Source organism: Schistocerca gregaria, chromosome 1, assembly GCF_023897955.1.
Source record: "Schistocerca gregaria isolate iqSchGreg1 chromosome 1, iqSchGreg1.2, whole genome shotgun sequence".
NCBI lineage: Eukaryota > Metazoa > Arthropoda > Insecta > Orthoptera > Acrididae > Schistocerca > Schistocerca gregaria.
This window is the reverse complement of record NC_064920.1, coordinates 1,093,151,392-1,093,175,377: the sequence shown is the minus strand read 5'-3', so window position 1 is coordinate 1,093,175,377 and position 23,986 is coordinate 1,093,151,392. Positions and strand designations below refer to the sequence as shown.

The 23,986-nt window shown below is 42.5% G+C and overlaps 1 protein-coding gene across 2 annotated transcripts in view; it reads right to left on the bottom strand.

Annotated features, from left to right (window-relative positions):
- LOC126282112 (atrophin-1-like) overlaps positions 1 to 23,986 on the bottom strand; it is an 829,584-nt gene that overhangs the window by 12,709 nt on the left and 792,889 nt on the right. For both annotated transcript variants that reach the window (XM_049981578.1, XM_049981586.1), the window contains exons 13-14: positions 16,754 to 16,917; positions 10,463 to 10,572 (exon numbers count right to left, since the gene is read on the bottom strand). In XM_049981578.1, the coding sequence (XP_049837535.1) occupies positions 10,463 to 10,572; positions 16,754 to 16,917 (274 nt within the window). The remainder of the gene's footprint in view (positions 1 to 10,462; positions 10,573 to 16,753; positions 16,918 to 23,986) is intronic.

Sequence of the window (23,986 nt, the reverse complement as noted above, 5' to 3'; positions counted from 1 at the left end):
CGCTTCCTTCCCCCCGACTAAAAGAAGTATTGCCACGAAACCTCTTTGGGAACCGTGTGACTGACACATCCATGAAAGAAAAATCTCTGGTGGACAAACGAACTGGATATGCACACGACACTTCACCATGAGGTGACAATTACGAAAATCGCCAAAACGATGCGACAACACGATCCAACGACTCTGCTGATAATCCGAGCAGATTTAGTAAATATGTATTCAGTTCTCTCAGTGACATAAACGAATTGAGCCTCATACCACCATCTTAACCTCATTACAAATGTCCATGACGACCACCAGGTTTGTTGCATGCATCAAAACGGTGCGTAGAGCTTTGCAACACTCTCTCAAACATCGGTGTAGTGTGTCGTACAATCCAACAGGCAAGTACTTCGCTACCAGTTTGTTTCTGTTCTATTTCTTTTGGTGTTGCTTTTATCAACGACTTTATCTAAACCCATAGCAAAAATCTACAATGGAAATATGATGCAGCCGTGAGGTATAACTTTCCTTCAGACGCAATATATCTGTTCTTTATGTGCTCACGGGCATTAGTATCAAAGTGGAATGGTATATCACTACGTCGAAGCCACATCCTCTCATTGACATCAATATCTGTGATTTCACAGATGAACGCATACCACGTAATCTGCACCGTCAAGACGGTGTGACAACAAATGACTTGTAATTAGTGAGTTGTACAATTCTGGGTCACTAGTCGAAAGGCAACTGTAACTGTTGATCTTGAACGAGCGTATCATTTGCAATTTAATCCTTTCACAACTTTTTTTTTCTGTGGGGAAGGTGCTGTTAAATACTGGTGGACAGTTATTACAACAGATGTACAATATGAAGTTATATTTCCCGCTATTTCATTTTCCAATATGGAGAGGGGTGGCTCTTACAGCGTTGTTCATATGTACCTGCGCAAAAACGAAATACACAAAAAATGACCCACATATCAGTTGATAGAGCAGTTATTCAAGTACTTAACCTACGTTATAGGTGGTCAATATGGCTACCACTTCTGGAGTGGCTAACATCAATACGAGCATGGAATTCATTGACTCGCATTATCCAGGGATACACAACAGCCGACCTTCTTGCAAATCTGCTGATTGGTTTGATATCTGCTGGCGCGAGCCGACTCAACGTGACAATAAGGAGCGGAGGTTTAACAATGGAACCTAAAGACAGCAAAACCCAATTGTGAAATGTGATTTATGAGTATTCTTTAACGAACAGTACGTTTCCCTTTAGGGCAGTGATACATAGCAATAACATTCAGTAAATTCTCACCGGTTCTCTGATACCCAATGTGGCAGACGTACAGGGGTTGGACAAAATTATAGAAACATCGTCAGAAATTCATACTTGAACATAAATGCAGATTTTAGCCAACCTTGCAGGTTGCGCTGTTGTATTTGACCACAAATGACCCTTGTACAAAGTCCTCAGTTGTTGCAAGTGTTGATTGTGGTCCTAAACGTTTTCTATTTAGTTGTGACTGCGTTATGTCAGAGCTAAGTGAATTCGAAAGTGGGAATAATGTTGGTGCTCGTATTGGTGCGTGCTTCCGTAACCAAATAAGCCAAAGTGTTTGGTATTTCAAGAGGCACTGTGACGGGTATTTATACCGCATACAGGGAAAACGGAAAAACATCATCCGCTAAGTCGCAATGCCGAAGAAAATGTGTGTGTGCCGAAACATAAGAAGTCGACAGTTGAAGAAGTCAGTGCACAACTGAAAGTCGTACACTGAATGTCGTGCTTGAGAAACCTGTCAACATCAAAACAACACAAAGGGGACCTGATAAACTTGTAATTTCCGGGCGACCTAGAATTCCAAAGCCACACTTCAGTGGGGCAAATGCCCGTAACAACAAACGTGGTACCGAGGCCAACCCGCGCTGTCGAGCACTGGAAGAATGTCATTTGGTCAGCTGAATCTTCTTTCACACTATTGCCAAATTTGTGGCAGCGTTGATGTCCCAAGAGTGAAACGTAGCGGCGGTTGGTTGACGAATGGGCAGTCATATCGTGGTATTCCATCAGCCCCATGGTTACTCTGCAAGGCAGTAACACTTCCGAGGATCACGTGACCAATTTGACTGATTATTTCCATCCCGTGGTGCTCTGTTTGCTCCCCAATGGTGATGCTGCCTTCCGAGACGACAGGACCTTTGTTCCCGAACATGGCGCCTTTCAGGACTGATTTTGTTTGCATGGGGGTGAAATGTCGCATTATCACTGGTCACCAATGTCAACAGAGGAAGGTAAATGGTCGCTACATACCTCCATCATCATTACCTGAACTGGCCGTTATTTTCAGGAGTAGTTGTGCAACATTCCCTGTAATACCATATAGGATCTATATTTATCCGTTCCGAGACCAGTGTAAGCTGTTTCCTACATCGTATTATGTATCGTAATGTGTGTCCTTTCAGTACTTACGTCCATCCAGGTAAGTGGTGGAAGGGTCAATCATCCCAGACTTATTTACTGCGACAGTTGAATATACCATTACGACTGCAAGAGGCCCCATCCGTTATCAGTCAATATTGTGGAACTTTCGGTATTGGAGATCGGCGGTGGATAATCCTTGTGCTTCAACACCACGTCCTCAAATACTTTCCCAATAATTCTTTGAAGAAAACCGTGGTCATTTCTCAGTGGCTTCAGCAAATCAGTATCTCTTCCGTCTCTATAAGCAGCGTTGAATTTCTCCCATTTAGGACGATACCTTTTGCGGAAAATTTATCTACACATGCTATTCCGGTTTTTAACTCACTACATCCTGTTATAACAGGGTCAAATATTCAATGCACAGCCGCAAGTTGCAGTAACGAGTTTCTATGCTCCTGTACTCCATCTTTGACAGCCCGTCCTTGGTCATAAGCAATGGTAAACTATAACATTAGTATATCATAGGGGAGCATACACCTTCAACGTCGATGTGACAACCAGTAGTTTGTTACGAAATACGAGCAGTCTAACAGTTCGGGAGTACTCAGTGGTAGGAACGAGATAATCAGGAAATTCAAGAGTTCAAGCAGGGAACAGGTCAAGGTCTACAGCCCGAAAGCTGCACAATTGCCGGATTTAGTCGAGGTCCACGAAGATGAGGATCTACTGTAATACAACCAGTGGTCCTATACAGAGCACAGACCTGCACTCGAACCCAAAAGACAAAAAGAAAAAAGAAAGAAGGAAAAAAATTCCTGACAATTGAGAATGCTGTTCAGAGACAGATTTTTGGACTAGTGAAGAACAAATTCTACATCTACATCTACATCCGTACTCCGCAAGCCACCTGACGGTGTGTGGCGGAGGGTACCCTGAGTACCTCTATCGGTTCTCCCTTCTATTCCAGTCTCGTATTGTACGTGGAAAGAAGGACTGTCGGTATGCCTCTGTGTGGGCTCTAATCTCTCTGATTTTATCCTCATGGTCTCTTCGCGAGATATATGTAGGAGGGAGCAATATACTGCTTGACTCTTCGGTGAAGGTATGTTCTCGAAACTTCAACAAAAGCCCGTACCGAGCTACTGAGCGTCTCTCCTGCAGAGTCTTCCACTGGAGTTTATCTATCATCTCCGTAACGCTTTCGCAATTACTAAATGATCCTGTAACGAAGCGCGCTGCTCTCCGTTGGATCTTCTCTATCTCTTCTATCAACCCTACCTGGTGCGGATCCCACACTGCTGAGCAGTATTCAAGCATTGGGCGAACAAGCGTACTGTAACCTACTTCCTTTGTTGTCGGATTGCATTTCCTTAGGATTCTTCCAATGAATCTCAGTCTGGCATCTGCTTTACCGACGATCAACTTTATATGATCATTCCATTTTAAATCACTCCTAATGCGTACTCCCAGATAATTTATGGAATTAACTGCTTCCAGTTGCTGACCTGCTATTTTGTAGCTAAATGATAAGGGACCTATCTTTCTATGTATTCGCATCACATTACACTTCGCTACATTGAGATTCAATTGCCATTCCGTGCACCATGCGTCAATTCGCTGCAGATCCTCCTGCATTTCAGTACAATTTTCCATTGTTGCAACCTCTCGATACACCACAGCATCATCTGCAAAAAGCCTCAGTGAACTTCCGATGTCATCCACCAGGTCATTTATGTATATTGTGAATAGCAACGGTCCTATGACACTCCCCTGCGGCACACCTGAAATCACTCTTACTTCGGAAGACTTCTCTCCATTGAGAATGACGTGCTGCGTTCTGCTATCTAGGAACTCCTCAATCCAATCACACAATTGATCTGATAGTCCGTATGCTCTTACTTTGTTCATTAAACGACTATGGGGAACTGTGTCAAACGCCTTGCGGAAGTCAAGAAACACGGCATCTACCTGTGAACCCGTGTCTAAGGCCCTCTGAGTCTCGTGGACGAATAGCGCGAGCTGGGTTTCACACGATCGTCTTTTTCGAAACCCATGCTGATTCCTACAGACATTATGGCCGTGACTGAAGAGAGGAGAAGTAATATGGGCACGCAATGCGTCGAAAAGGCCAAATCAGCAGAGAGGTGCTGGAAGAAGACATCAGGGGCGACAGACCGAAGGGAAGACCACGGCTGACCTGGAATGACAGGATCAGAGAGGAAATAAGGACGATGGAACACGTTGAAGAAGAAGACATGGACAGAGGAATATGGAGCAGGCTGATTTCGGAAACTTAAGACGGAGTGCGGTTACCATGGCCAATCTAATAAGTAATTACGTATACGTAATGAAGTGTAATAAAATCTCCAATGTAGACCACAGTCCATTCCCAGATTGAACTTGAGGGAAAGTGCATCGTTCTATTTTATGTCGGCAACAGGCTCATGGAATTTCTTCTTAACTTTTCCTTATACTCTTCGTACAGAATAATACAAACTTTGAAGATCAAGATATCGTTTGTTATACCTCCATAATCTCTATGTTTTCACACAATCAGATGACACTTGCTGTCGTTTCGCTATACCACCTATATTTGGTGGCTACCACGACCTCATTTATCCAATTGTCTTGAACAACACCACATTAACAATCTCTGCAATCAGCTACACAAGGGGGCAACTACAGCATAATGCCTGCTTCACACGGAGACATTAAGATGCGAAACTCGTTTCTTGAAATTAGTGCTGTGAAACTACTTTCATGAATCGCTTACTGGCTGTCTACCGTGTGGCATAAAGGTGCGATTCAGTTTCGACATTTTTTGACTGCCGGAGCACCATCGTCCTATCAGAAACGAAACTTCTGCTGTTAAATTGGTAGAATTAATTTACATATATTATTACTTTGTCCGTAATGTACTATGGCTACTACCTCTAACACTGTCAGTCCCCCATCGTTCGTATCAGTAACAGCTCTCCCAACTGCAGTATTTCGTCGCACTTTACTCTGTTAATGCTTATCAATTAACGCCCTACATTCACCTATTGCAACGCTTAACTATCCATGAAAAAACAATTTTCTCAATTTTCCCACATCATGTAGCGTGTATTGAATCTCCACTTGACCTAGTCTTAGAAGTTAGAAGGACCCAAAACTGAATAGTTTCGTTAACGACTTTCGTAACTGTGCACCGTGGATGCTGGCAGCACAGCTTAGAAACTTAGTTTCGCAACTTAGAGTCTCCGTGTAATCGTCGGTTTTGACGTCTATTCGCACACATCCAACGAAATCCAGGATCATCAGAATCCCTATCTTAAATGGCAGTCGAAAGGGGACAGTAGGAAATTCTCTCGCCGATTTGATCCATATTGACAGGATGTGTAGGCCACTGGTAGGACTTCAACATATGTGAACATAAGCACGCAATTCTCATTCGTTTTCGTGGAAATGGAGTTTTAAAATTTTTAAGCGTACATCTGGAAAGAAATCTTGAATCCAGAAACAAATCCACTGCGACACTCGATATGCTCGTATTTTTTCCCCAGAAACGGCATGGCGATACGATGTCAAATGTCTTTCTGACATCAAGGAACACAGCATCAACTTCAGCGCCGTCGTATACGGTGCTGTGAATCTCATGGAGAAAAAATTGAGCTGAGTTTCGCAGGATCTTTGTTTGAGGAATCCATGTTGATTTTTATAGAGAAGGTTTTCATTCTCTACAGACAGCGTAATTCTTGAGCATGGGTCATGTTCCATAATTCTACATCAGACTGATATCAATGATATAGGTCTATAATTGTGTGCACCTCTCCTATGGACTTGATAAAAGACATCATATTTATGCCAGTGACTGTAACACTTTCTTTCTTTCACGATTGAAAGTTCGGCCTTAGGCCATTATCAAGTACAGATTTTTGTGGCTTTAAGCCATGTAAACTTAAAATTAGCTGACCCATTTATACCTAGTTGTCATTGCTATAAATACATTCGTGACGCTGTTACATATTCAAGTGCAGATTTTTGTTGCTTTAAGTCAACTTACAATGAGGTAACACGTTTTATCTCATTGGCATTACTATTAAACACATTCGTGACACTGTTAGATATTGCGAGTAGACATATCTATATGTCATAAAACAACATAGTTTGTAAATACTCATGTTCGTTAGCCCATCACTAGTCACATGATATGTGACTAGCTTAAAGCCACAAAAATCTGCACTTGATAATGGTCCAAGGCCGAAATTGCCATCGTGAAATAAATAAAGTATTACAGTTACTGGCGTGAATATTATAAAATTCTACACGACTGTGAATCCCAGGTATAAAAAGCTAATTTATCTCATATGGACCTTATTAAAAACGGGAATGACTTGCGCTTTCTTCCAGTCTCTAGGTACGGTACACTGCTCAAGTCATGTACGATAAATTACTGCTAGAAAGGGAGCAAGTTGTTTTGGATAATCTTTGTCCAATCTTATAGGTATTTCATCTGGTCCACAAACTGTTCCACTACTAAGCGATTGTAATCGTTTTTATATTCCACGAACAGTTCTCTCAATACCTGCTATTTCGAAGTTCGAAAGGTGATTGAAAGTCGTTAAACCACTTCAGAAGACCCTCCAGCAGCCAAAAGTCGCTTATGCAGATCCAGATGTTTCTAGTGAGTCCAAACTACGTGCAGGAATACGGGGAAAATGGGTATGGTAAGTCTAGCAGTATCTGCACGGACACCGGGAAAACGTGCTCATGATATAAGTTGGAATGAACCTGCTGGAATACGTTTACAATGGGAAACTATCCCCAGAATTTCTAAAGAAAAATCTGACTTTCCAAAGTTAACATACTGAAAATAGTAAATTTCTCGACAGATACCATTAATTTGCACAGCCGTTATAGATATGTTTGAATTTCGTTGACATGAAAAACAAATACTTGCTGGGATTCGATCTAGAGACACAGCACGTATCAAACTGAGGGCTTACTCGTTTGGCTGGGGTCTCCCTCAATACTGGCGACCATACAAAGTACGTTGCTGGAAAAAAATGCAACAAGAACGAAGAAATTTTGTTGACAAGTGAGGTGACAGATAGTTCATACTCGTAGGAGTTTACGATAACAAAATGACACAAATGAAACATTATTCACGGTAAACAGTGCCCAAACAGCCCCATCAATACCCAGTGAATAATTCCTCCGCCGGCAACTGTGCTGTGTATTCTCGCATGTAAGCGATGGTACAGATGCCTGCGCCGACCGGTGTGGCCGAGCGGTTCTAGGCGCTTCAGTCTGGAACCGCGTGACCGCTACGGTCGCAGGTTCGAATCCTGCCTCGGTCATGGATGTGTGTGATGTCCTTAGCTTAGTTAGGTTTAAGTAGTTCTAAGTTCTAGGGGACTGATGACCTCAGATGTTAAGTCCCATAGTACTCAGAGCCATTTGAACCATTTTTTGAACAGATGCCTGTGGTAGGCCGTCGCAAGCACCTTGCACCTTTAGTTGCAAGGCAGCTGTGGTTCTTACGGGCTCTGGACAACGAGTAAGTTCCCGCTTTACCACATCCCATGTGAGTTCACTTGGCGAAAGATCTGGTGATCTCACTTTCCAGGCCAGTCGTTTTGACCGATGAAGAGTACGCTGTGTCCCACCAGCCATATGTGGACGTCTATTGTTCTGCTGTAAACGCACATCACCTTCTAGTGGAAGAATTGGCGACACCACGGTAATAACAGCTTGTGCAATGCGGCGGCCACTGATTACTCTACCCTTCAGAAACACCAAATGTGACCTCTAGTTGTAACTAATGGGCACCCACACCATGAAACTTGTGGGGTGGGGGACATGTGTAGCATTGGCGAATACACTTCGCAATAGGAGGCTCACCATGTCTACGCTGTACACGGTCACGTCCATCACTCGCACACAGACAAAACCTTCTCCCATCACTGCAGACAACAGAGCATCACTCTACTGTCCAGTCGACTCTTTCACGACACCTGACATTCTTGACGGTGTTTCCTGTGGTCCTTAGTGACGCGTCAGGTGCAACATGTGCCCATATTTCGTTTCTGAATGATGTTCGGTCGGGCACTGCTTCTCTCAGAATGCGGCGATCTTTATATCCGCCTGTAGTACAGACACTTTCAGAACCGTGTCTACGGTTACCAATGCTAAGACCACGACACGCCATTGATACAGTGTGCCCAAGGCGTGTAGAAATAGGTCGATACGTCCACCAAGCTTCCACAGGACCAAAATGTGACCTTGTTCACATGGGTGAAGGTTTTCAACGGGAGTACGTACTCTTCAGCTGGACTCGGTCGTACGCTACTGGGAATCTTACAACCACTGTTCACCACGAAACTCACCACAGTTACTGTCTGCAGAATCAAAAAAAGAGGGCGCTAGGTCATGCCTCCATAGCGCCTTCTTATCACTGAATATCGTGACAAATGAATCACTAACACCGCAGCCACTCAGTATGCAGAGACTCTTGTTATACCCGGGTGGCACAAAGCACAGTCTTCGAGGGTGCTGCATCTTTTTCCGCAATGTGTATATTCATGCGTAAAATTTTCATACTCCTTTTTCTCGAAAATAGTTGATAATTGCGTCTTTCCGTCTACATTTGTTGAAGTCGTAGTCCTATCTTACATAACCTGTTAATAAGAATAAAGTCCGTGAGGGAAGTTGCGAGGGAAGTTTGTACAGTCTCGCCAGATCGCAGCACTTACTTCTACAGGGTGTCCACAAAGGCTGGATACACAGAGGATTATAATAAATTCTAACAAATATTCTATATACTATAAAGATTAATAAGAATTAATAAATAATTAAATAATAATAAAATAAATCCTAATAAATTTTGATCATGTTTAGACTGAATGATAGCTCCGTTTAAACAAGAAAGAGTAGAGTTGGTGCTCTTAGGTGGACAAGAAGAATGGACGTATCGTAAAATTGCGGAAGAATTTAACCTTAGATGGCCACATCTCAATCTATTTGTTTTACTACCGTCGAGAAATTAACTACCCAGTTATAAGAAAGAGGCAGTGTGTTGGGCAAACCCCGTTCAGGACGACCAAATGCTTCAGGAGAAACGATAGGAGCCTATTTTGGCCAAGATTAATGGTAGCCCAAGGAAAGCGCTTCATTGGACATCGAAGGATTTGGATGTTCCGAGGTCAACCATCCACAAAATTCTGGCAGAGAAGAGGTTTCTTCAGTACAAGTTACTGATATTGCATCATTTAAATGAGGATGACCCCAATAGATCCATGTAGATGTATGAATGGTTTACAGATAAACTGGATGAAAATGTCAATTTTACTAAGAAATGTGTGTTGTTCAGTGATGAAGCTCTGTTTTATGACAATGGTGATCCAAACAGCAGGGCTGCCGAAAGATGATGGTGTGGTGTGCTTTGTGGAAAGCTCATGTTCTAGGACCTTTCTTCTTTGATAAATAAGTAGTGGGTGAGACTTATCTGAAGAAAGACAAATTGGTCTCAAACTGAGCGTTTGCCTGAGGGACTTCCAGACTCTTTTCAACAGTATGCGTTACCTACCCATATTGCTCAGCTGTTACAGGTCCTCTCTGGATTGGAACGAGAGGTCATGTGGAGTGGTCCTCTCGTTCACTAGACATTTCTCCCCATCAATTCTTTTCCTGGTGTCTGCTAAAAGAGAACGTTTACTCTATGAATATTACAAATTTAAACCAACTGAATGAACGCATTACCAGTGTGCTTAAACCGACGGCAATACAGACGTACTCCATCAAGTTCACCTTACTCTCGCAAAGTGCACCAAGTTATGCAGAAAAAAGCACAGAGATCATGGTGAAAATACTATTTATTAACATAAAAAGAGTTTTATTATCGTTTATTAGAATTTGCTCTGTACCCAGACTTTATGGACACCCTGGAGAGCTGCCTCGTCCACTTGACGGACCCAAACAGCACGTAGCCCCTTGCTCCCACACTTCACCCTCCAGCGTTCATTACTTAGAGCACAACCATAGCCGTATAGTACGTCAGAGCGAACATACTGACCTGGGGGACTTTGGGTCGTCCAGCCTGGAGAGCTTGCAGGGCAGCAGCGGCGACGCGTTCAGGAAGCACCGCTTGTACGTCTCGTGCACGCGGCAGTGGCACGCCGCTACCTGCAACACGAAACACAACACCCGAGGCGCTCAGTGATGACGTCACAGTCAAGAGGCCGAGGCCCACGAGAAAGACGGGCCGCGGCGCGTACGTCACGAAGGTAGTCCTGAACTCGCTCGCTCGCTCAGCTCAGCAGACGAAATGCGTTTCTAAACCTGTTAACTCGCAGCTGGGCGTCCTAAAATAATATCTGATGCCATTCCTGTCCCTAGTGACTTCGTTCCATACACCATTTCTGCACACTCGTGAAAGGTAGGCAGAGAAGTGGACGACGCGCGCGTAGCCCATTCCGTAATAAACGGAGACGGACCGTTACTCCTGACGGTGTACAATGTGTTTCTCTGCTCCACTGTTACGCCAGAGCCGAGGAGGAAGCAGATCTGTAGCCCAATGCCTTTCGTATGAGGTACCGACTTTTTCAGGGTGGTGGTCTGTGGTGCTACCTGAGTCATCAAGTAGTGTTCTACGGCCTTCACTTAACAATTCTGCGCACACACCCGTTGCACTATCCAAATACTTCGTCCCAAGTGAGCAGCAGTTTCCCGAATGGATGCTACACATGCCAATAACGCGCCCTCTTTCAACTTACTGATTTGACGGTACGGTTCGCATATATACTAGCGAGGTATCTCGCTCGTCTGCTCAAGTCGCACTGCTCCATTGCCTTCGGTTTATAGCGACGAGAGCTGCAGGCACACTTTATTGGTACGTGGTGTTGCTCCAAGATATCGATGTTGACCGTGAACTCGCTGCCCGATATGGTTCAAATACTAATCATTTCTGAAGAATATTCTAATGTATATGTCTAGGGAATATGAAATTCCTATCTTTGGTCGTCCAAGCTGTTCTGTTTGTCTCTGAAAATGAGTGTGCAATATTGCATAAAAACGAGCCTAACATGTCGAAATTGTATTTAATGCTGCAAACAGCCATATTTATTTCTAGTCTCAACTAGATACGTGACGTATTGTTATGTTGTCCGTAACACAGTGACCCATCACATGAGATGTTGCTGCTGCCTGCTGTGTTTTGTTGCTTGTTTTTTTCACTACTTTGGAAAACGATTGTCACACAGGTACTGCAAAGCCTAGTATCGCATATTGTATCAGTTCAGTAAGACTAGTGCCTAATCGTTACTTCATCGTCACTACTCAGGTCTACCCACAAGCATGATATTACCAGTGGACTTCAATTGTTTCGTGTATGATTTGTTAAAATAAAATAACTGTGTAAAGAACATTCGATTTTCGTGTCTTCCGGACTGCACCGTGACTGTATCTGAATTGAATAATGTGGCACGTGCACTGCTGTGTTGCGTAGTGGTCCAGTAAAAAAAAAAAAAGAGGTGAGGGGTGCAAATGCTAGACAACAAAACAAAAGGTTTCAGATTTGTTCTCCACTCACTTTTAAGATTTTGTTTCCTCTGACTCTTCACTTCTTTCACCTCTTCCAGCGTTTAGAGGACACCTTGCACTATTTACCCACTATCCTTCATAACTATCAATTAGTATTTATGAATGACAGTAATATATGAACTTAGTTGACTTGGTTCCCACTACCTTGCTGTTGCAAATTTTTCATAGCGTTATTGGTTTTCACATTTTTTCTTAAGAAGATTCAACTGGAAATTGCTACTTTTCAGGTAATGCATCAAAGACAACATCTCATTTAACATCTATATTCGTTGCCAAATATCGATTACTTCCATACAAGGTGTCCGATTGTTTATGCATTTTTTGTTGAAGAAACAGATACTCAATAAAGAATACGTACGGTTTTCAGTAGTTAATTTTATTTTAACATTGTATTAAAATCTTCTAAAAAATTGTTGTGTCCGCTTGTAGCTGTAATCTTCATTTATTGTAGACTCAAGGCACAACCGTATTCATGATAATGAATCGCATAGTCAGGTTAAAAATTTTGTTGGATTATATTAAGCCATTAAACCAGTACAATGTCTCAAAATTCTAAATGGCACGTATCCTTCTATCATTAAATGCAATTAATGTCGAAAGGTCCATCAATAACCTCAGATAATTACGAGTCATTACTGACTGACAATCTAATTTAGACCAGTGTTGGAGTCTTCAATGTACTTAGGAAAACACCTATCTCAGTTGCGATGAAGAAATGGTAGAATCGCGTGCAGACGCAGACGCTGTTAAGTCATAGCGGACTCTATAACTTTTTAGATTTGGTCACAAAATATTTAAAAAAATAATTAATTATGCGTAGAGTAAGATGCCGGCTTCCTCCAGTATCTTTATCGGTATACGATCTCTATTCTTCCGAAGTTTGACAGTTTAGAACTCTCCTTACGTGCTCCCTTGCATGATCGCTTTAGGTATTCTGGTGACAACTAGAGAACATGAGTGGAGGTTAAGTCACAAAATCTGTTCCTCACCATCCCTTTCTAATCTGTAATGTAGAGAACCATACAACGTATTATGGAGGAGGTGAAGAGAGGGTCTGAAACATTTAATTTCGCCAAAATACGGACCTCATGTATACACGTATGTAGCGGACTACACGTCCTCTGCCTAAATGCTAGTGAGTAATATATAAGGTCACAATTTGAGGCCGAAAAGCTCCTTCACAAGTAGCCCATGACAAATAGTTCATTAGTTGTACGAGTGTTGAGATAATGTTCATTTCCAGCTTACCACCGAATGAAAAGACAAACAGAGAACAAAATGCTGTAATTATTTATCAGTTATGAACAGCGCAACTGGAGAAACATTTGAAAAGGCAGAAGCATATTTCGTTTGACAGAAAGGTTTTTTGTTTCCTTACGTTTGGTGTTCTTTTACCTGGACGCCAAAATCAGTAGCATGAAGCTTATTATAGTGAACTACTTGCCTGATGTATTTTGGTGGCTAAGTTGTACAGGCCGGATCTTAATTATCCTAAGAGCTGAAACACGCCTATATATTTTATAGGCAAAACAAAAACAGAAATGTTTTACGATAAATGAACGAGAATCCATGAGAATCGGGAAAGAGGAAATGAACTGAAGCCATCGTACAAATTAGTGTCGAACCCCTTGACCTTTTTATCTGCAAATATTTTAAGTCTTACTAGCAAGTCTGCAGACAATTTTGCAAAAAAAACAAAGCAGGACAATATTTAGTGTTACTGGTCAACATCTCAGAGCTCCCAAAAGAAAATGCAGTTACCCACTGACCACCAAGTTCGTACAGTTATAGCTGAAGCTTAGCAAACATTTATAACACAAATAAATCACCAAACAAAGCACAGACACGTGACCCATCTTGTGGTTAGGTTGCACAGCTTAAATTCCTCGCGAGAAAACTAGTCAAATTTGTGGAAACCAAGAGTATTAATTTGCTGCTTCGTTTTACAGCCCTTAGCGGCGTGAAGAGTGTTACGTCACGTAGATATAATTTTTACAGACAAATACCACAGTTATGTCAGTTCCAGTACTTGTAATTTTTATATGGTTTCAAATTCGATTTGAAGAAGTTGTTCTACACTGAGGAGCCGAAGAATCTGGTACAGTTGCCTAATATCGTGGGCTCTCGCGAGCACGCAAGTGCCGCAACACGACGTGTCATGGACTCAGCTAATGCCTGAAGTAGTGCAGGAGAGAACTGGCACCATGAATCCATGCAGGGTTGTCCATAGATCCGTAAGAACACGAAGGTGTGGAGATCTCTTCTGAACTGGACGTTGCAAGGCATCCCAGGTATGCTCAATAATGTCATGTCTGGAGAGTTTGATGGTTAAGCGAGCCACTCTGTAGCAATTCTGGACGCGTGGAGTGTCACATTGTCCTGCTGGAATTGCCCAAGTCCTTCGGAATGCAAAATGGACATTAATGGATGCAGGTGATCAGACAGGATGCTAACGTACGGGTCACTTGTGAGAGTCGTATGTAGATGTATCAGGGGTCCCATATCACGCCAACTGCACACGCCCCACGGCTTTACAGAGCCTCCACCAACTTGAACAGTCTCCTGCTTACATGCAGGGTTCTTGGATTCATGAGGTTGTATCCATACCCGTACTCGTCCACCGCTGTGTACAACTTGAAACGAGAGTCGTCCGACCAGGCAACATGTTTCCAGTCATCAACATTCCACTGCCGATGTTGACGGGCCCAGGAGGTGCGTAAAGCTTTGTGTCGTGCAGTCATCAAGGGCACACGAGTAGGCCTTCGGCTCCGAAAGCCAATATCTATGATGATTCTATGAAAGGTTCGCATGCTGACACTCGTTGATGCCCGACCATTGAAATCTGCAGCAATCTGCCCAACGGATACACATCTGTCACGCTGAACTATTGTCTTCAGTTGTCGTTGGTCCCGTTCTTGCTGAATCTTTTTCTGTTCACAGTGATGTGGGAAATTTGATATTTTACCGGATTCCTCAAATTAACGGTACACCCGTGAAATGGTCGTACGGGAAAATCCCCACTTCATCGGTACCTCGGAGTTGCTGTGTCCCATATCTCGTGCGCTGACTTTAACATCACGTTCAGAATCACCTAAATCTTAATAACCTGCCATTGTAGCAGCAGTAACCGATCTAACAACTGCGGCAGACACTTGTTGTATTATATAGGCGTTGCCGACCCCAGCGCCGTGTTCTTCCTGTTTACATACCTCTGTATTTGAATACGCATGCCAGTACCAGATTCTTTGGAGCTTTAGTATATTTGACGAGAGAATTTTGTTCGTAAATGTGTCCATCTGTCTCTACGTGTAACTGTTTCAGATTTTCTAATAAAGACACCTCAGTCAGTGTCGAAACCACGTGAAGTTAAATATTGTTGCAACCGGTTGGTTGTATTATACAACTCATATTAACAACTTAATTTAACCTTTCTACTAGCTCGGAGCCTAACCACAATCCCAGCCACAAATCTAATGGTGAGTTTAGTTGACGTAGTCATATGCTCTGAGCTGTGACTGGCTGACAAAGACAAACCAAGCAGCCGTCTTGTAAGTCTCAGTGTTTGCGAACATGATAGCACGTGTATGGTAGGTTTCACGGTTCCAGTGATGCATTGCAACATAGATCTATCAAAATAAGTCATTTTTAGCACAGTTTGAGGTGCTATGGTTTCAGAAATTTTTTTCCTATAAATCCTGTAGCTTTATTGTTATGTGTTCGCTGCAACCCTGCATCAGTAGAACGGAAACCGCGATGTTAGTACATAACGTTGCATGGTACAGTGTGGTTGGCAGGAAAACCTACAGTATGGGCAAACTACAGTTGGCCCAGAAAATACTTCATGCACCTTAAGGGGGTTAGGACGTCAAACGGGCCGACTTGGAGCAGGAGAGGCACCACAGGACATTTTATTTTCTACTGTCTATAATTTTACAAATAAATGCATAAAACGTTGTCAGCATGACCAGGAAGGATTCAGGATTCACACCCATAGCAGTGGAAGTGCAAAAACAATTTTTTATATATATTAAATGTCATCATTTTTTCACTTACTGTTGGCTGCATTTGTTGCTATAGGTACATTTTTCTTCACAAGTAAGAGAGATTGTTTGATGAATTTTGCACAGCATACAAACCATACTTACAGGTGTATGAAACTCTAGAATTTTCCAAATCTATTAAAAACTGTGGTATAAATTGAGATAATTAAATACAAAATTTGATTCTTTTCTAAAGATAAAGTTTAAAACGTAACAGCTCATTCATTTCTTCATACATTAAATAGATTCTAGAGTTTCAGACACCTGTAAGTATGGTTTGTATGCTGTGCAAAATTCATCGAACAGTCTCTCTTACTTATGAAGAAAAGTGTACCTATAGCGACAAATGCAACCAATAAAGTGAAAAAATGATGAAATTTCACATGTGAAAAAAATATTTTTTTATGTTTTTGAACTTCCGCTGCTACGAGTGTCAATCCTGAATCCTTCCTGGTCATGCTGATAAAGTTTTAGGAATTTACTTGTAAAAGTATAGACAGTGGAAATTAAAATGTCCTGTGGTGCCTCTCCTGCTCCAAGTCAGCCCATTTCATGTCCTACCACTTAAGACAGGCCACCTGCCCACATAGTTCGCCATGGGTGCAAGTGTTGTAAGAAGGGTTGTCTGCCTTAAGGTGCATGAAGTACTTTCTGGGCCATCTTTATTTGGCCCACTCTTTGTACTGAGTGGCAGGGAGGTGACGTCAGCAGCTGTGATCAATTACCGTGAGCACGACGATGACGACGGCGCAGGCGAGCGTCCCCGCCGCGATGTACACGTTGTGCAGGTGGTCCAGGTGGATGGAGATGGGCATCTGCAGGTCCAGCTGGCCGTCGCGGCCCGTCGCCCGCGGCATCGCGCTCGGCATCGCCTCCAGCACGAACTCCTCTGCGGGCACACCACACCAGGCACTGCTCACCATCACTGGCACACTCGCATCAATAAAAGTAACCTCGAGACTAAAAACGTCAGTTTATAACATAACTTACACAGCTTTATATTTGCTTTGTCGAATGTTGGATACGGGTTGGAGTTGGCTTGTTTGGGGGAAGAGACCAAACAGAGAGGTCATCGGTCTCATCGGATTAGGGAAGCAAGTCGGCCGTGCCCTTTGAAAGGAACCATCCCCACATTTGCCTGGAGCGATTTAGGGAAATCACGGAAAACCTAAATCAGTAAGGCCGGACGCGTGATTGAACCGTCGTCCTCCCGAATGCGAGTCCAGTGTGCTAACCACTGCGCCACCTCGCTCCGTGTTGGATATGTAACGTGACCAGATGACGTACCATTCGACATATGTAGAGGTTGACTCCACCTGTCAGTCGCACCTGCTCATCCCCCTACCCCAGCCAAGTGTTCACGTTGGTGTCACTTCGAGCCTATGTGCCCATCTCTATCGTGTGGGCCCAGAGTTCGACTCTTGCGTCTGGCCGGAAGTAACTTCTGCAATGCGTTAGACAATTCTGTGTCGGCACTGAGGTATGGCTTGCTACTTTATTTACCGGTTCCACGGTCTCCCGTGGTTTATGGTAAAGTCCGGTACAACAAAAACCTGCGTTGCTATTGCTTTTCCGTCTTGAGCCTACTCCAGTTTAGATAAGGAGAATTACAACAGACGCGTTCCGCTTTAATTTAAAACGCTTCTTCCGTGGTTATTCTGAAAACTGGATACATACGTGTGTAGTTTTTTCTTTGTTTTAGGTTAAAAACAGCGTTTTGTTTATAATGTTTGCGTGTAAGCTACTTACGGTGTTTCTTTATACATTCTCCAAATCACTGCTTCTTCCCTCCTCCTTGCTAGCAGCGGCTGACGTCGAAAGACTTCGATTCACGTCTGCATTTGGCAGTTGTTTCCCTCCAGCAGTATTACTTGCAATCCATTATTTACTTTTGAAAATTGAACTGAAGCTGTGTTTGATTCGCACTCTATACAGTTACAGTGTTTGTGTCCGTTTGTTTTCGTTCACATTGTGTTTGTTGCCAACCTGTAAAACTAATTCATTTTTCTCATGGGCGTTTTTGTATGTGTGAGATAGTGTAAATTAGTGAAATATCTTGTCTGTTGAGATATCAGAGGAGACAGAAGAGTTGATTGCAAGGCTTTTTCTTGGAGGTTAGTTTAAAGAATGTGTGGTTTGCCAAGCTGGTATGATCATTTATGAGTTGTTTCTTTTCTGCTGTGGTTTTTTTTTAATGTGGTAGTTTCCTTGTGAGGCAAAAGGTCTAATGATTTCGATGCCTGGGTCTCTTTAAATTCCCCGACCTATTACTACAACGTTAAATATACACATATTATCACACAGTCCATGTACCACTGCCATCTCCTCCAAGATTCGTCCTATAATCACAAATACTGCAAAATGGTAAAAAAACTCCCAAGTGCTTATGTGAATCGATACTTTCGACGTCAACCGTTGCTAGGAAGAAGGAGGGAAGAAACAGTGATTTGGAGAATGTATAAAGAAACACCGAAAGTAACTTGCACACCAACTTTATAAAGAAAACGCTGTTTTTAAACTAAAACAACCGAAAATTTACAAACGTATGTGTCCAGTTTGCAGAATATCCACTGAAGATGCTTTGTGAATAAAAGCAAAACGCATCTGGTGTAATTCTCTTCAGTTAAACTGCATTAAGCTCAGGACGGTTATAGTTATAACTGATTTTAACAGCTGCTGCGGAAAATGGCCATGCTGGAAACAAAAGGAAAGAAACGCAAAAGGAAAACAGCTTTTGTTCGTTATAGTAACACAATATTTTTGTAGATTCTCAGCTTACAACAGATCACACATACAGTAGGCATTCGAAAATTGTAACGTCTCCTTGAATGTATGGAAGCGATTTATAGCACTGGCCCCTACCGGTGTGGGTTCGACCGACAAGCCCAGCCGCTGCACAAGCGGCAAGGCAAGTCACATCACATGTTCAAAATTTGTCACTTACTTTTGGGGTACATCCCGACATTGCGGTTTCCTGTGCTTTTTATTAGATTACTCGTCTCACCCTAATCTACGTGGACTTGGAGGTTTTTAAACGTTAATGGGAATCATTCTTGTATACACACAACCATCCACTATCAGTGTCAGCATCTGGTGTTATGAAACCTACGTATAGAGACGTAACTAGGAGAAACTTGCTAGCTGAATGCGTCCATGCAAGAACACAAAACCCGAACAAAATCTGTAGTAACTGTATGTGGGAAAACTTGCCTAAAAAGTATTTGTAGCCATAGAACTCTATAACCTGGTGTAATAGATTCGGTGTTGAGTTTCAGTGATTTGACAGATAGCAGGCTGAATGTTTCAGTTATATGGGCATAGAACCTGGAGCGAAAATGAAGACTGTGGTTTTCTTAACTGACCAGCTGACTGTGCGGGATGCTGATAAAAGTACTCTACAAAGGGCAAACGAGACCAAAGTTCAAAAGAGGACCTCCTACCGTAAGCTGGAGGATACAGGAATCCGCAACGACGACAGCTGTAGACGTGGGGACTTTTAAATTTGAATGTATGTTGAATAGATCGTATCAAAACTTTAAATACAGTTTCCCAAAAGTAAGAAATCTTAAGCCTTAGGCACAATTATCTCTGAAAGGAAAACATGTATACAAATTTTACATTTGAAACTAGCTATAGAAACTAATTACGTTAGTTTCATCAAAATTTATTGAAATTATAGCAATAGAATAGGAGATATTACAAGTATTTCAGGGTTCTTTCTTTTTTAAATTTCGATTTCTTAGGTTACATGCCTTTCTTTGAATTCCTACTGTGATGGAAATGCTACGGTCACATAACTAATGAACTTTAAAGGAGATATGACAACTTATGCACGTTTTAACTTTGGTTTGATTTGAAAAGGCAGTTTTGAGAAATGTGTGCTGAAGTTAGTATGGCGTAACGTACGAAGTACGCCCACGACTGTTTCGCATTTGAATCAGGTTCCTGTGTTAGAAGTAACGAATTGATGAAACATCATGACTGATGTTAAGGTCCTGCTGCATGAACGGTAAAAATATAGTAAGTGATAAACTTCTTCCTCTCGTTCTTTTGTGCGGTTATCAGTGAGAAATTTTTTTTAGTTATGTCTAACTGCTCGAGATTGTCAAATAGTGTATATTTTATGAATATGTTTATAGTAGATCGATGCACAAGTTCGTAGCGTTTTTATTTTGCATGTTGGTATTCAGGTTGCTATGTGTGTATTTATCGATTGTCATTTCTTATACGTAGTTAACCGTTACTGTTTGAGTTTATACATTATAATTTTGCCATTTAGATAGAATAAGTGAAGCTGTGGATGCTAGAAAATGGAGTGCCAAGTAAAATAGTGGAACATTACCGACGTATTCTTCTGTTTGAGGTCTACAGAAGTTTTGTGCAGCCATAAACTTTTTCTTCGGTTATGGGAATAATGCCATTGGACAGAGCACGGTGATAAAATGTTTTTCTCGTCTCAAAGAGGATCGTTTCAACATTAGTGACTCTCCATGTTCAGGAACACCACCGAGGCTTGAAGAAGCTCTCTTAATCGCTTTAATCCGCAATGATCCATGTCAGTGCATTCGAAAACTGGCGAATGTGATGACCTGTGACCACGCCACAATCGTGGCACATCTGCATGCGTTGGAGAGGGTTCTAAAATCGGGTGTGTGGGTACCACACTCCCTAAACCAGAATCACAAAAATCTGCTGGTGGCCATATTTGCATCACTGCTTGCTTATCATCAATTGATTCAGGCGTAACACCGAACATTCCTATCCCATATCAACACTAGTGACTAGAAATTGTGTCTTTATGCTGAAATAAAGGAAAGAAAGGAATGACTGAGCCCAAACAAAGCAGCAGTTCCCCGTACAAAGACCTCCGCGCGTCCCAAAAAGAGAACGTTAATCGTCTGGTGGAACAATGGCGGTGTGATGTACTCCGAATTGCATCCCCGAGGTCTAATCATCACTGCTGGGATTTATTGTCAACAGCTGAGACGTCTTGCAGACGCAGTCCAACAACAACGACCAGGAAGACTGCGTGAAGTGATGCTACCCCACAATAACGCCCGCCCGCATTCTGCTATATTGACACAAAACTCTATGCAGTTGTTGGCTCGAGAAGTCATTCCACAATCACCTTATGCGCCTGATCCTGGGCTCTCAGATTTTCATCTTCTCTGCTCTCTACCGAACAACCTTCAAGGAATTTCCTTTCCGGATGAAAATGCGCTCCGAGTAAGGCTCGACGAGTTCTTCGCTTCAGAACTACGTGATTTGCACTGTCGCAGAATCTAAGAGTTACCCCATCGTTGTCACATTGTTGTAAATAGTGAAGGAGAATATATTACTGATGACTAAAGTCTGTGTTACGTGTATCTGTGCGTTTGTTAAAATTGTGGGTAAACTCTACGAACTTGTGTGCCAACCTAATACTATGGGGAATGTATGCGTGCCGTCAGTTACACTGCCTCAAAGCACTTTCCAACTTTAACACCTGATTGACTGTGCTAAATCTTTAATGAGTGGATTGTAACAACACTTAGTTTTTTTAAAAAAAACGATTTACAGTTACGTGAAATATTGAAAATCGTGTTTTTGTTACCGTTGGAAGCCATCAGAGAGGTGATCTGCGACTTGGTATGGGTAACTGGCAGACCTTTTGAGTCCGTTAGTAATATGCAGCGTGTTTTTAAATTAGTTACACGAAAGTGACCATTAGTTTTGAAAGGGGTAAATAAGACGCAAAAATGTTAGATACGACACAGAATGCAGCATATCTTCAAGTTTTATTACCACCTAAAACTGTTACTTTCAGACATTCACGAATGTAGGACTGCTGAACTGGTTTAAATGTTGCGTCAGAGATCGCTGGCCAACTCTGATCTGGCGTCCTAAGTCATACACAGCTAAATTTCTGAGGTGGTGGCTTGTGATATTGAGTCCTGAATTGTTTCTGAACTGATTTGGATTCACGAAAGAGTAAACAAGACCACGCACGCTGTACACCGTTATACGACTCCATGATGATTCTTCAAATAACTCATTCGCACATGCCATCTAGCAGGAGCATCGGCAACTAACAGTGTTAGGAGGGAATAAAAATTACGTATTTGTTGCGTTCAATGCTCTGTCGATCATTTCTGCAAGTTATTTACCCTTTAGAATATTATAGGTTACTTTTGTATAATTACACTACTTGCCACTAAAATTTCTTCACCACGAAGATGACGTGCTACAGACGCGAAATTCAACAGACATGTAGTAGATGCTGTGATATGCTTTTCAGAGCATTCACACAAGGTAGGCGCCGCGGGCGACACCGACAACGTGCTGACATGAGGAAAGTTTCCAACCGATTTCTCATACACAAAAAGCAGCTGACCGGCGTTGCCTGGTGAAATGTTGCTGTGATGACTCGTGTAAGGAGGAGAAACGCGCATCATCACGTTTCCGACTTCGATAAAGTAGCCTATCGCGATTGCGGTTTATCGTATCGCGACATTGCTGCTCTCGTTGGTCGAGATCCAATGACTGTTAGCAGAATATGGAATCGGTGGGTTCAGGAGGGTAATACGGATCGCCGTGCTGGATCCCAACGGCCTCGTATCACTAACAGTCGAGATGGTAGGCATCTTATCTGCATGGCTGTAACGGATTGTGCAGCCACGTCTCGATCCCTGAGTCAACAGATGGGGACATTTTGCAAGACATCAACCATCCGCACGAATAGTACGACGACGTTAGCAGCAGCATGGACCATCAGCTCGGAGACCGTGGCTGTGGTTGCCCAAGACGCTGCATCACAGGCAGGAGCGCCTGCGTTGGTCTACTGAACGACGGACCTGGGTGCACGAATGGCAAAATGTCATTTTTTGGGATGAACACAAATTCTGTTTACAGCATTATGATGGTAGCATCTGTGTTTGGCGACATCGCGGTGAACGCTCATTGGAGGAGTGTATTCGTCATCGCCATATTGGCGTATCACCCGGCGTGTTGGTGTAGGGTGCCATTGGTTACACGCCTCGGTCATCTCTTGTTCGCTTTGACGGCACTTTGAACAGTGGACGTTACATTTCAGATGTGTCACGATCCGTGGCTCTACCCTTCATTCGATTCCTGCGAAACTCTACATTTCAGCAGGATCATGCACGACCGCAAGTAGAAAGTCCTGTACGGGTCTTTCTGGATACAGAAAATGTTGGACTGCTGTCCTGGCCAGCACAATTGAAAACGTCTGGTCAATGGTGGCCGAGCAACTGGCTCGTCACAATACGACAAACACTACTCTTTATGAACTGCGGTATCGTGTTGAAGTTGCATGGGCAGCCGTACCTATACACAGCATCCAAGCTCTCTTTGACACAATGCCCAGGCGTATCAAGGCCGTTATTACGGCCAGAGGTGATTGTTCTGGGTACTGATTTCTCAGGATCTACGCACCCAAACTGCGTGAAAATGTAATCATATGTCAGTTCTAGTATAATATATTTGTCCAATGAACACCCGTTTATAATCCGTATTTCTTTTTGGTGTAGCAATTTTAATGGCTACTAGTGTAATTTTTGAACACTCTGTATACATGGTGTTTCCGTAACAGCTTGCAAAAATTGAACAGGACATAGCGGCTGGTCCACTGAAAAAATTCGAAGCAACGAATCTGCAACTGTAGAAGCCAGCTTAAGGAGATAATAGGAATAAAATCACATTACTGTGTAATTTTTTATTCGCATTAGTTAAATGCAAATACTGTCATTGACTCAATGAGCGTACCATTTGTACTGTACCTTACAAGATGTGCTGCAACTACCGACCATCAATCTCAATTCAAGGATGACATCGGTGAACAACATTCTGACACACCCCGACAAATATTCCTGGTGTTTTTCGAATCATCACTACAAATCCCGCAACCAATTCCATCTCTGTAACCACTGTGGCATCACACACAAGTGACTTTAGATATC